Genomic DNA, 12,671 nt, shown 5'->3' with positions numbered 1-12,671 from the left:
CCGGAAGTAACCTTGATCCCAAAGCAACTCTTATTATTCTTCAGGGACTACCTAACTATCCCCCTCATAAAATATTAATTTCTTCAACTTCCGTGTTTAGTAAATGATTTTGGAAAGGAACAGTGCCATGCCACTGAGTAATGATCATTTATAGCTTTTGATTGGAGCCAAAGAGGGAGGTAGGAAGAAAAGAGAATAGTAGGGAACCTCTGTTTTCTACGTAGATTTTGCTACTGATATTGAGATACTGCTTTTGCTTTCATGGTTTTGCCTCGATCCCGCCCCCCCCACCTCCCGGGGTGTGTGTGTGTGTGTGTGTGTGTGTGTGTGTGTGTGTGTGTGTGTGTGTTAGTGGTGTTGGTGGTAGGGTGTGTGCACAGGCACATCCTGACCCCTGGGCTGTTAAATTTATGTCTAAGATGTCCTGGCATTGTAAATATTTTCTGCCCCGCTAACAATTGACTTCTTCGTTTCTAGCCAACAAGATCTTTTAAAGATACAATCATGTTTGATTGAAAGGCTCACTGTCCTGCTTTCTTCATTTGAGTATAATGTGTGCCTTGATAGTCTAAATGATAGTCTCATTTAGATGTGAAAGCAACTTATATGCCTGGGTGTGGCAGCCTCTGGGCAGATTTGGAGATCTTCTTACCATGGGAAGTTACAGTGAATACAGACATGATCCTAACAACAGATTTAGTCAGAAAGTACATTTAGTTTTTTAGAGAGGGAGCCTGTGTGTGCTGTTTCTGGATGGACAATTTATCAAACTAAACTTCAAGGAAACACACACACACACACAAAAAAAAACTATAAAGTTCCCCAAGGACAGTTACAAGGCAGAGTGTTTACTGCTGAATAAAGAAAGCACCAGAACGTTTGAACAAAATGTTTTGTTCTAAAAACCCCTACTATATTTGGACACAGGGAGTTCTCTTCCAGCTCTTCGAAGCTTAAATACTTTTATTTGCTATTAACTGAGACAATGTCATTGTTCCTAGAGTATACTAGAATTTATTGTAGGGGCATCTGTTTACTTCAGTTCTGTTGAAGTTTATCTGTGACGACAGAAGAGAGCAGAAAGAGATAGATTTAGCTCGATTTGGAATTTTCCAGGCAAGCCCTGCTAATAGAGGTAAGCTTGTGTGCAGGGCATGATTTTAACTAGCTACGAGGAATCCGAGATGGCTAATTTGATATGTACAGGTGAGGGGGCATGTGGAATCCATCAACAGGGAAGAGGTCACAGAGTCGATGAGTAGGAACTGGTGGGTTAATTAAGTTTGCGGGATGAGGATTTGGATTGATGAGCTAGAAAGATGGGTGCCTGGTAGAGCACGGTGTGTCTAGGCTGCCGCTGGAATGAGGGAGAGGCTGCATTTGCTGGTAACACGACTGGGGAGGAGGTTGAGGTAGCGTACCTGAAGCCATTGGAGAAGTCAAAGCACTGAGACCACAGCAAGAGCAGGGAGCTGCTCTTGGAATGTAAAGAAGAAAGTAATGATTAACCCAATGGAGAGCTTCAAAGGTATTGTTTGCCCCTGTTCTGTGTCGGTTATGGTCAGTGAGACTTGCTCGCTTCCTGATAATTGCTGCAGTAAGCTTGGGAGTCCTAAGGAGGATTGGGAGACGGAAGCCTGTATGTAGAAGGTTGTGACTGGGACAGAGACGGGGAGTGTGAACTCCAGAGTCTAGGCCTTCTTGGAGCAGAAAGCGATCATTTTGTAGAAGTGAGCAGAGCTGTCAGGGGTGCGGCATCTGTTAGGGGAAACTTACTTGACTACAAGGTAGGGGGAAGATTCAAATAAGAATCTAAAGCTTAAGTCTTTCCTGAATTCCCTAAGAAAGGGCACTCCCAGAAGGGCACAGTGGGAAATATTCAAGAGCCAGTTATCCTGAGGGAATTAGCCATCTTCACACTGAGGGATAAAGAGTCCTGGGAGACTGAGATAAGCAAGGACAGGGACATAGCAGTATACAGCCTGGTGGCTTCTGAAATACAAGGCCATAATGTGGGAGAGAATGAACTGGACACTTTGCCAGAGCAAGCAGGCCTCCTTAGGGATCTGCTGAAGTTCGATTTCTACAGTTAAACCTCTTGGGTTCTACTTGTGTCCGCTGCTGTGGTCATTTGTGGATAGGGGGTGAAACCTGGGCTACCCAGAGCATGGGCAGGCTTTTTACAGTGTCCTCTTCATTTTGTGGTAAAGGTGTGTGTAAAGCAGGGAGGTGTACCAGTTACCAGGATGTGTGTAATTCTCACTGAATTGATTATAACTGTTATAGAACAGTGGAAATGAAGTCTATGAATACCTTCATTAAGTTACTTACTCCATGTTTCATCTTTCAACTATCTAACCTTTGCTTATTGTTCCTAAAATGACAGAATCTCATGGTGTTGCCTGTCAGATACTTGGGATCTTTGGTAGACATTTCTCATAGTTTTGTACTCAAGAAGTGACCACCTTTCATTGGTGTTGATTTTTGAGTAAGAAATGGTCTGCATTTTCAAAAATATATTGCTCTTTTATCTGAGATGTACGCTAGTGTGCTGTATGCATAATATTGGTGCTTCTCGTAATTGCTAATCCATAGATAAAACTTAGTGTTATCAAACAGGCCATTCTTCCTTACCTCTGGATATCCTGGCCACTTCTCCAGAAATGTGACTTGAAATCTGACAGTGGCGAAGTCGTAGCTACTGAGTAATTAACCTGTTCTTTCCCTTTCTTTTAGCGAAGAAAGCTACAACGTCAATGATTACTCCTTACGGGACCAGTTGCTGGTGGAATCCTGTGACAATGAAGAGCTCAATTCTTCTCCAGGGAAGAACACTTCCACGATGCTTTACTCCAGACAGAGCTCTGCCACTCACCTCTTTACCCTGACCGTCCTCAGCAACCATGCCAATGAGAAGGTGGACATGCTGCTTGGGGCAGAGACCCAGTAAGTACACAGAGGGAGAGAAGGTTCAGGGTACCTGACCTCCCTTTGCTTTACCTACCTGCTCTTGCTCTCTTCAAACGGTGAGTCCTATTTGGTTTTGTTGTTGTCTCCCTACTGTGTGCTAAGCATAGCACTCAGGTGCTTTTAGCAGATATGATCTCCGCAGTATCTCCAGGGAAGTGTCATGCTCTTTGGACCCTGTAACCCTTGATGGATGGATGGATTTTGATTGAACCGTTCCGTTGACAAATGCACTTTATTTAAATGCTGACATTTTCATAGACAGAAACATTGGGATGAAGCCTTGGTTATACATTCCTTCAAGTTCATTTGGAATGTGCTGTAACTGGACAGCAATCTGGCCTTGGCTTTTTGTAGCCCTTGAGAAGCAGTTTCTACTGCCAAAGGCTAGGACACGGCCACTTAACATTTCACGTGGACACGTTGCAGTTGCTACAGTTTGCAGTCTTGAAAGATGGCTCATCCATTTAGGCAAAATGATTAAATAGTAGTTAGAGTCCAAGCAAACTTGCTTTGTTCAGTACTGAGGTAGAAGCAACTTCTGAATCACTGGCCTTTAGTCAGACAGAGCACAGGGACTCGCAGAAACACACCTGGCTTAGGAAAGATATCATGATACTTCTTCCCAGACTGTTCCTCAAGACAAGACAGGGATTCTGCTTGTGCCTATGGGTTCACCAGCACTAAGTGTGCTCACACTGGATGAGGGGATTAGGGCTTGGTTTCAAGTCCACTTTGATGATTTGGTTCATTTTGACATGGCTGGCGGCCAAATTTTTGGGAAACAAGAAGTCTCTGGGATGTCATTATGGGTCAGGAGCTATGTTGGGTTAGGAAATAAAGCAGTGGAGAAAAAGGAGCTCCCTACGTCTGTGTCCTCTCAGTTTCCTACATGTTTCCTCCCCTCCCCTCCTCCCCTTGTCTGCCAGCATTCTCTTGTAGAGTCATTAAAATGGATGAGCAGATTGGAGGGAATAACCGTCCCAACTATAGTGAAGTCGTATGTAAATGTATATCCTTACAGGAGAGGTTTTTTAATGGGCCACAGTTCTTCCCCTGGAGCAATAGAAAAGGCCCTCTAGTGTTCCCAGCATATACACCCCTACCACCACCCCACCACCCCTCGTGTCTGCTGCTTTGAAGAGGAAGGTGTCCTGTGGTTGTCTGTCTAGAAACCAGCATGGGACACAACCAGGGCCGGGCTTGGGGAAAGCATCTCTTCAGTAAGTCCTTGGGTGTCAGAGGCAGAGCTAGATTTTGTGGGTATATGTGGCAGCCTTTTTTTAAAAAATGGAATTAATATGCTGGATTTTGCGCAACTTTAAGAAAAGCTTGAACTCTGAGGATTAGTAATTGTCTGGACATTCCAGAAAACTCGTAGAAGTTGGAAACACCCTCTTTGTACTTAGGAAAGGAGAGAGTGCTACTTTTGCTTGTGATTTCCTCCTCTGTCAAGTTTGTTCTTCATTCTGGCCCCACTGATGTATTGGACAGAGCTTTTCCTAACTGCCCCAAACATCATTCATGAAATCTCCATTACTTGTTTCTTAGATATTCTAAGTCAGTGTCCTGCTCTTTTATACAAAGGCTAGATCTTTTCCCAGGTCTGTAGAATCTGTCCTACCCTCTTTTCTTTGATTTGCCTTAAACTGAATGGTTGTATATTTTCTAAACCAGACATGTTCTCAGAATCTTTAGTTATGTCACCCATAAACCCATGAGCATGACTCATATTGTAGTTCTTTCATTAATAGCAAGAGAACATTCCAGAAGAAATGGGGGCAGGGCAGAAGTCTCTGGGAACAGAAGGGGGAACTGTCATTCTTCTCTTCCCTCCTCTGCCCTCAATTACAGCTGAGAAGTTAATACATAGACTGGGCTGAGTGACCATTCAGTGGTCACAGCACAGCCACTGTGGCAGAGGACCTGGGTTCACTCTCCAGCACCTACATGGTGGTTTACAACTATCTGTAACTCCGATTCCAGGGACTCCACAGTGCCTCTGTTGGTGTCTGTGGACACCAGGCATTTTTGCAGTGCATTCATACACACAGGCAAAACATTTATATACTTAATGTAAGAATAATAATTCTTAAATAAATGGGTAGATGCTGACAAGATACAAAACAGCATTGGTAGAGAAAAAAAGGACACCAAAATGCACTTTCCTTAAAACAAATACACTCACTTTCACAGACAATTGGTTGTTTAAATGTCTAGCAAATTATCACATGCTGTGAATACACATCTGTAGTTTAGTTCTGAGTTCCTGTTTTTCTTTGTTTTGTTTTAAACTTAAGCCTGGAGACGTAAAAGCTGAACAAACTAGTAACACGTATGACCTGTTTAAATCATCCTAAGATACGCTCACCTCACAACTATTTATTATTTCTTTACAGGATGGGCTATCTGGTTTTGAACAATCAGTTCTAGTCAGTGTAAGGCGTGTTCTTTGCATCTAAGATTTGTGAAGTATGCAGTTTTGGTTTTTAATATGTGTTTTTGTGTACAGGTTTGTTCGTGTATGTACACATGTAGGGATACATGCCTGTGCAAGCACACAAAAGTCAGAAGAGAGCTTCAGTGTCCATCACTTTCTTTCTGTCTCTCTGACTTGGGTTCTTCTTGAACTCGGGCTTATGTCTTAGGCCCCTGCCTCTGCACCCTACTGGAGCTGGAGTAATTGTATTTGCCAGAATGTCTAACTTGTTACAAGGACACCAATGGTCCAGCTAGGATCCCGTGTTTGCACAGCAGTCACTCTGACCAACAAGTCATCTTTCTAAGCCCCTGTATATTTATGATTCGGTTCCTCTCCCTCTCCTCCCTCTCCTCTCCCTCTCCTCCCTCTCCTCCCCCTCTCCTCCTCTCCTCTCCCTGTCCTCTCCTCCTCTCCTCCTGTCCCTCCTCCTCTCCCTCCCCTCCCCTCCCTCCCCTACTCTTTTCTCATCCAAAGGATAAGGGTCACCTTCCCTGTACTTTTTTGAGGTCCTCCTACATGCCAGCCAAGTGCCCACATCCCCAGCGCCTGGTCCTCGCCCTGGACAGATGCCAAACCTCAACCTGCTCCAAGGGCTAGGACAGTGTTCCAAGTGTCAGCTCCTTACCTTTCTCATTTGTTTCGAGACTGGTTTTCTCTGTGCACCTCTGACTATCCTGGAACTCACTCTGTAGGCCTTGAACTCAGAGCTCTTCCTTACTTGACTCCCACTGGGATTAAAGGCACGAGCCATCACTGCCTGGCAGTTACCCGATTCTTTTGGGTTATTTGATTAATGTGCTCCATTAACAATTGAGTTAGGAAAATGAAGTTTGCTCTACATTCCTGGATGTGAATGTACAACTGTATGTTTCATCTTTCCTTATTTTTCCTTCTCACTATTTCCTTCCCGAGTTTATCTTTTGAACCTCCTGGACAGAATTCTAAACATTTTTCTCACCCTGCACTGTTGACTGCTTATCTCTAGTCTTGGATCTGTTCATGTCTTTTCCCTTCTTTGTATATAGCAGATTCCCAAAACATATTTTTAGACTGATACAAAGAGAGAATAATTAGTTTTTCTATATCCAAGGCAAAGTAGAGTAGTAGCCATACTGAGGGAAAGGCTGCTCTTTACTAGTCTCTGTCACCCTTTTAAAATATGTACTTTTTAATTAGTAAAATTTGTTTGACAGTCCATACTTGTACATATTGCATTCTGAGTCCTCTCGCCCTCTCAGGCCCCTTTCTCTCTCTTGAACTTGTATAACCCTCTCCTCCCTGCACATTGCTTTCCCACATTCATGCTCTTTTGTTCAGTTTTCTAACCCACTGTATTAGGGCATCATGAGTGACCATGGGCAGGGAACATCCAATGGATCCTTTCAGGGGCCAATAATTCAGCTGAGATGGGCAGTGCCCTGTTAGCCCCCTTTCCATCCATGACTGTTGACAGATTTAGCCTTGTGCCAGCCCAGCGAAGGCAACTCAGCCACTGTGAGTGCATGATTGCAATGGCCATGCCATTGCATTCTGTAGCTGTCTACTTCCCTGTCATCTGTCTCTTCCGTCTTTCCATCACTTCTCCTTCAGTATTTCCTGAGCCCTAACAGGGTGGTATAAATGTCCCATTTAGGGCTGTCTACTCAACTGTCCCTTACTGTAGCAGCCAACCATCTCTCAATTCACATATATGTACTGTGAAGAGAAGCTTCTCTGATTAAGACTGAAAGTAGCATTTTCTATGGGCATAAACACGTTTAGACAACAGTTTGCCCCATGTCAATTTAGCTAAACAACAGTAGTAGGTTGCCTCTATGGCCTATGTTTTCCCCAATTATGGGTTTTTGATTAGTATAAGATATGAATTTTTCTCTGTTGGAACAAGCCCCGAATCTAATCAAACGACATTGGTTGCCCCTGTAATGGTTTTGCTATTATTACAGCAGTGAGCACCTCATGCCTGGTGGTTGGTATTAGTTCATAGGGTTCACAGTTGGTGCCCATTCTCTCCCAGCAGCCTATAGAGCACTGTTTAGCATTATGAGAGCTAGATAGCAGGGAAGAAGCTTTCAGCTTTGTTCTGCCAGTATTTCACTATATTTTGCAGTCATGGTACATTGTTGTGTGTGTGTGTGTGTGTGTGTGTGTGTGTGTGTGTGTGTGTGTGTGCGCACGCACGCGTGTGTTTGCCTTGATGCTGGGGTGTCAGATATGCAGCTTTGGGAAGGTAGAACGCAGTCTAAGATAAGGGTCCCAGTATTTTCTTCCTGGCAAGAGATATGGGATGGATGCTGTGGTTCTTAAACTCCTGTGTGTACCCAGATGCTGTTGTGAAGCTCGAGGAGTTGGGAATGGGTCCACTACCTATGCCGAGCCTGGGTTGGGGAGGAATTTGACTTAGTTCCAACTGAGTGCCAAAAGTATGGAGGGACTAGAAGAGAGGCCTTCTCCAGGATCTAGGCTTTGCTCTTTAGGACAAAGGATCCCCACACTCTGCTGCAACTGTTTTATTTGTGGTGGATGGGGATGCAAATGTCTTAACTCAGGGAGAACCAGAGATTAAATACCTTCTGCAGGATGCCCAGGAAAGGAAGCTCATTGACTAAATGGAGACCTCTAGATTTTTATGCTAAGTGACTGACTGTCAGGGTCCTCTTAGTGGGGTGTCGTGCTCATGTATTCCAGGACAGGTAGTCTGGCTGGGAGCTGATTCTATTGCCTACCATTCGTACTTTCTCAATTATTAGATTTACTGGGGAGGTGGGTGTCGAATGTGCTTCGACCTTCCCCGTTCTTCTCTCTGGTGGCACGGCTCCACTTGCCCCAGAATACGTAGTGTCCTCAGTAAGTGTCTTATCATCTAGTTCTGGTAGGGAACCAGGAAGAATGGCAAGAGCCATTCTTGTAGATAGGGGTAGGGACCTCCATGTGATACTGGGGTTCCTGTTTAAGAACCGTGACTGTAGGAGCAGCAGTCTCTAGCTAGGAAGGATAGCTCCCTTCTAACTCTTATTTGTTCTAATTTACTTATAAAAATATTGGTTTCTATATGGAGTCAGTTTGGCTCCCTTGCACCTTCATGTTCCCAATCTTCCATCCCACCAGTGCTTAAACTTTCTACCCTGTTTTTCCCACCACTTTCATATCATGCCCTACTAACTAAATCCCCGCCTCCCCTACCTCTTAGGACGTCCTACTTCCCATTGGCCCCTTCCTAGTTTTCTGGCATCAATAAGTTGCTAGAACACCCCTTCCCCCAATTTCTCCTGGTTTTCAACTTTTATTCATAAGAACCCTGCTGACCATTTTGTAGGATGGATATCTAGTTGTGTACATGGTGTTACATGTTCGCCTGTCGCGGACCTTAAGTCACTGTACTGCTAACCAGACAATAGTCTGAAAAAGACCAAGTCTTACTCTCCTTAAGAAGACAGGGGAAGACTGTTTTACTGTTGTCTGTTTTCCCTCTAGGCTTTTCAAGAAGAATGTGAGAGATGGAGAGTCCCCTTTGTCCGCCTTCATTAAAATGAGGCACAGACAGCTGCAGTTCCCACAGGCAGCAGGCTATAGCAAGTGACATCCTTGGCTTCCTGCATTTGCAGTAGAATTTGGATGCCCTTTTGAGCCCACAGTATGCTGGGATGAGATATCTACTATGTGATCAGTGAGGGGACAAGCTCTCTTCACCCATACATGTGCTGTAGGATAGAGCCATCATAAACGAGAGTCAGAGGTCTGTTCTTGCATTTCTTTTGCAGAAGTGAGAGCCTAATGAATGTGGCTGTGCTGTCAGCCACCCAGACTGGTTGCTGGGCTCTGACAAAGAGGCATTGTTGGCAGGGAGCTTTGCCCTCTTCCTGCTTCAGTTAATGATTTAATTACAACAGGAAGTACAAGCATGGGATGGAATTGTAAATGGGACCTCAGAGTCCATGGTAGTCTGCCTTCCATTAGGAGCATCACAACATAAAGTAAACCGTCTGTATGGGGGCAGGTAGTTCAGGTGGCGGTGTTTCTTTCCTTTCCTTTTTGAGTCTAGTTTCTAGGTCTGAACATGATCTTTCACGTTTGAGGGGTGCTATTCCCTTTCTTCTGAGTCAAATTCTAGCCACCTTTCGTAATGGCACCTTTCATAAACAAACGATATTTTAAGTAGAAATGGGCAGTACATTGTTTTGAAGATTTATTCATTCTCATTTTATGTGCATCGGTGTTTTGCCTACACGTATGTCTGCGTGAGGTGCCAGATCCCTTGGTACTGGAGTTACAGCTGTGAGCTGGTGTATGGGTGCTGGGAATTGAACATCCTGGAAGAGCAGCCAGTGCTCTTAACCACTGAGCCCTCCCCCTCTTTGGCCCCATAGGCAGAACATTTTAAACAGCACACATCAGTGCCACATGCCCTCCTTGGGTAAGGGACCAAAATAAAGAAGTGTTCATTTGATACTCTGAACAGGTGATACGGCAGTGAGTACTAATATTTCCCAGGAAGCATATTAACTTCACCAGTTATTTTTAACGGTGTTACATATTAGCCGGACCAGTCCTGACTTTCTAGGGGTGGGAGATGACAGATTTACAAGCCTGAATTAATCTCTCTTGTTTTCTTAATAACCACTTCTATTCTAAAAATGTTGGGAAAATAAAGTGCCCTTAATACGGTTTATTTTTTGAGATGTGGTTTGCTGTGTCGCTCATGCTAGCTGAGGTGATCCTCAGTCTCCTAAGTGCTGGGATCACCAGCAGTGCTGAGGCTGTAGTGTGTGCTCTCCTTTTAAAGCTTTCCTTTTTAATACTTATCTAGCCTTTAGCAGATGCAGTGAGAAATTCAATTTCTGTGACTGCAACCTTTTTGCCATCAAGTTTAAAACCGGTATGCCTACTACTCAGTCAAAGGATAGGACCAAGGGGCTCAGCTGCTCACTCCCCATGAGGAGACTGCCACAGCATCTTCTAGTGCCATGCATACGATGCTGGGTGGCTATGGGAAGGCTGTTAGGCTCTTTTCCACTTGGTCTCCTCTCCTCTGTGGTTCAGTGTAGTTTAAGGAGCATCTTTCCCAGGACACTGCATACTGCTTGGGGCTTGAACATGTTTAATTCTGCTTGTTTGCCCCCATCATATTAAGGGCTATGAACAACAAAGAACCACAGCCTAGGGCAGAGCTGGTGCACTCAGTGAAGGTTGGTTGAAGGAAGGAAGGATTAGTTAGTTGTCTTGGAATTTGATACCCCACAGGTATCAGGGCAGAGGGAAAAGTCTGAACTGCTTGTGTGGTTAGGTTGCAAATTCCTCTTGTTTCTTCCTCTTGTTTCATATGGTAACAAGAGAGAGTGGAGGGGAGCGAGCCATGGACTCTGATAATGGCTTTCCTGTCTTTAGCAAGTCCTCAGCTCCTGCTTTGAGACACACTCCTTCCAGTGTCCTGGTGGGGCCAGCTCCTTGGCAAGGCGGGTAGAAGCCCCAGGGGAACTGGTGTGGTTTGACAGCTTCTAAGAGGGGGTGGTACTGACTCAATTGAAATGTTTTCAAGAAACAGCTCCATTCAGCAAGGGCAACAACAAGTGTCTTGTTCTGTCCTCTAGAGTCCCAGCAAGGGGCCACACTGTCTACAGGATGCCATTAGTACCCAGACAGCATGGCATAGGAGTGAATGATTTCATCTGGACTGTTCAACTTCAGTGGCAGGGGGCAGCTGCAGGATCTTGAGATTGGCCCGGTCTGCAAAGTCCTGTGTAAAAGATTCCGTTCCGAAGTGCAACGGGAAGGCAGCAGCTTGGGCAGGATAAGCATGGGGTAAAGACCTGCCCTGCTTTGGTATGGCACAGAGAGACACAGATACTGAGCTGTGGAGACTGCCCTTGGCGAACCACTCACCTTCTGCTAGATATTAGTTTTCAGTTGGCATTGTACTTTGGAAATTCCAGTTCAGCCTGTGGCATAATAAGGATCTTTCCCCATCAAACAGCAGAATTTAAAGTGTTTACTTGGGGACTGATTAAAAGGAAGCTAAATGTTACTTATTCCTTACAAAACCAAGACAGAGCACTTTGCTCTATATTCAAGTTTTAGAAGCAGGATGGTAACGTCAGCTTCTAGTAGTTGTATGTGTTAATGACCTGATGCTTCCTTTCTGTCAGTGTCTGTATGTGGACGTAGGCATGCACATGTCAGAGTGTGTGGGTCAGAGGACTCTTCCAGGTGACTGAGCTTCATTGCCACTCTGTAGTAGGCTCGGTGGCCCCAAAGATTCCTGAGATTCTCCATGTCTCCCATGGCCCTGTAGGAGAGGTGGAATTGCTGGCACTCAAACGCCATAGCGTCTAGCTTCTACATAGGTTCTTGAGATCCAAGCTCATGCCTAGCAAGAGCTTAGCCTCTGAACAGACTCAGCACCCTCTTTGCATTCTTCTAATTTTTAATTATTTGAGTACACACGTTTCATTTGAATTGTGGTACCTATTCATTTTACTTTTAAACATGTATCAGTTTAGTTATTTTTGGCCTTTTGAGTCAATCTCATTATATTGCAGAGTGGCCTTTCCCTTGTGGCAGTCTCCTGCCTGTCAGTTTATGATCCGATAATAGCAGCAAACAACGTATAAACGATCAAGGCTCAGCGTTTGATTGGTAATAGGATTCTCTCATATGATGGTAACTGAGCCCCAGTTACACTAAGCAGTGTCCTAGAGATAATCTAATTAGCCAGGCAGCCCCACTGCCTGGCTCAGGAGGCCACTCTGGACCAGCAACATAGTGAGGCTGAGCAGAGGGTGCCCTGGGGACAGACTGTCAGTTAAGAATAGGGAAGGCAATGGGTGTCCATATGGGGGGAGTTACTTGGAAGAGGTGAGGTTTGTGTTGCCAATACTGACAGTTTATAAGCCAAAGAAGCAGCAGGCAAAAATGTTCTGTAGCACTTCATTCTCTAATATATAAAACAGATTGGCTTAAAATATAGGGTGCAAATCAGGCACTTGCATTGGACAGAAGACATGGGTCCTTGGTCTGGTGGCATATAGACATGGTTTGCATAAGCAAGCACTTGCAGACTTGAGCATTCTTAAAGCACTTGGGTTTATTTTGTTTTTTTTTTTATGTTGTGATGCAATTTTTTAGATTTATTTTCAATTATGTGTGTGTGTGTGTGTGTGTGTGTGTGATGTGAGTGTGGGTGATGCTAGAAAAGGCCAGAGGCATCGGATCCCCGGGAACTGGAGTA

At 44.5% G+C, this 12,671-nt stretch overlaps 1 protein-coding gene across 1 annotated transcript in view; it reads left to right on the top strand.

Moving 5' to 3' along the window:
• Window positions 1–12,671, top strand: part of Arhgef26 (Rho guanine nucleotide exchange factor 26) — a 109,432-nt gene that overhangs the window by 91,795 nt on the left and 4,966 nt on the right. Inside the window, exon 11 of the mRNA XM_032898313.1 lies at window positions 2,737–2,946. Within this exon, the coding sequence (XP_032754204.1) occupies window positions 2,737–2,946 (210 nt within the window). The remainder of the gene's footprint in view (window positions 1–2,736; window positions 2,947–12,671) is intronic.

The sequence above is a fragment of the Rattus rattus genome, chromosome 3 (assembly GCF_011064425.1).
Source record: "Rattus rattus isolate New Zealand chromosome 3, Rrattus_CSIRO_v1, whole genome shotgun sequence".
NCBI classification, from domain to species: Eukaryota; Metazoa; Chordata; class Mammalia; order Rodentia; family Muridae; genus Rattus; species Rattus rattus.
This window is presented reverse-complemented; position numbering and strand designations above follow the sequence as displayed.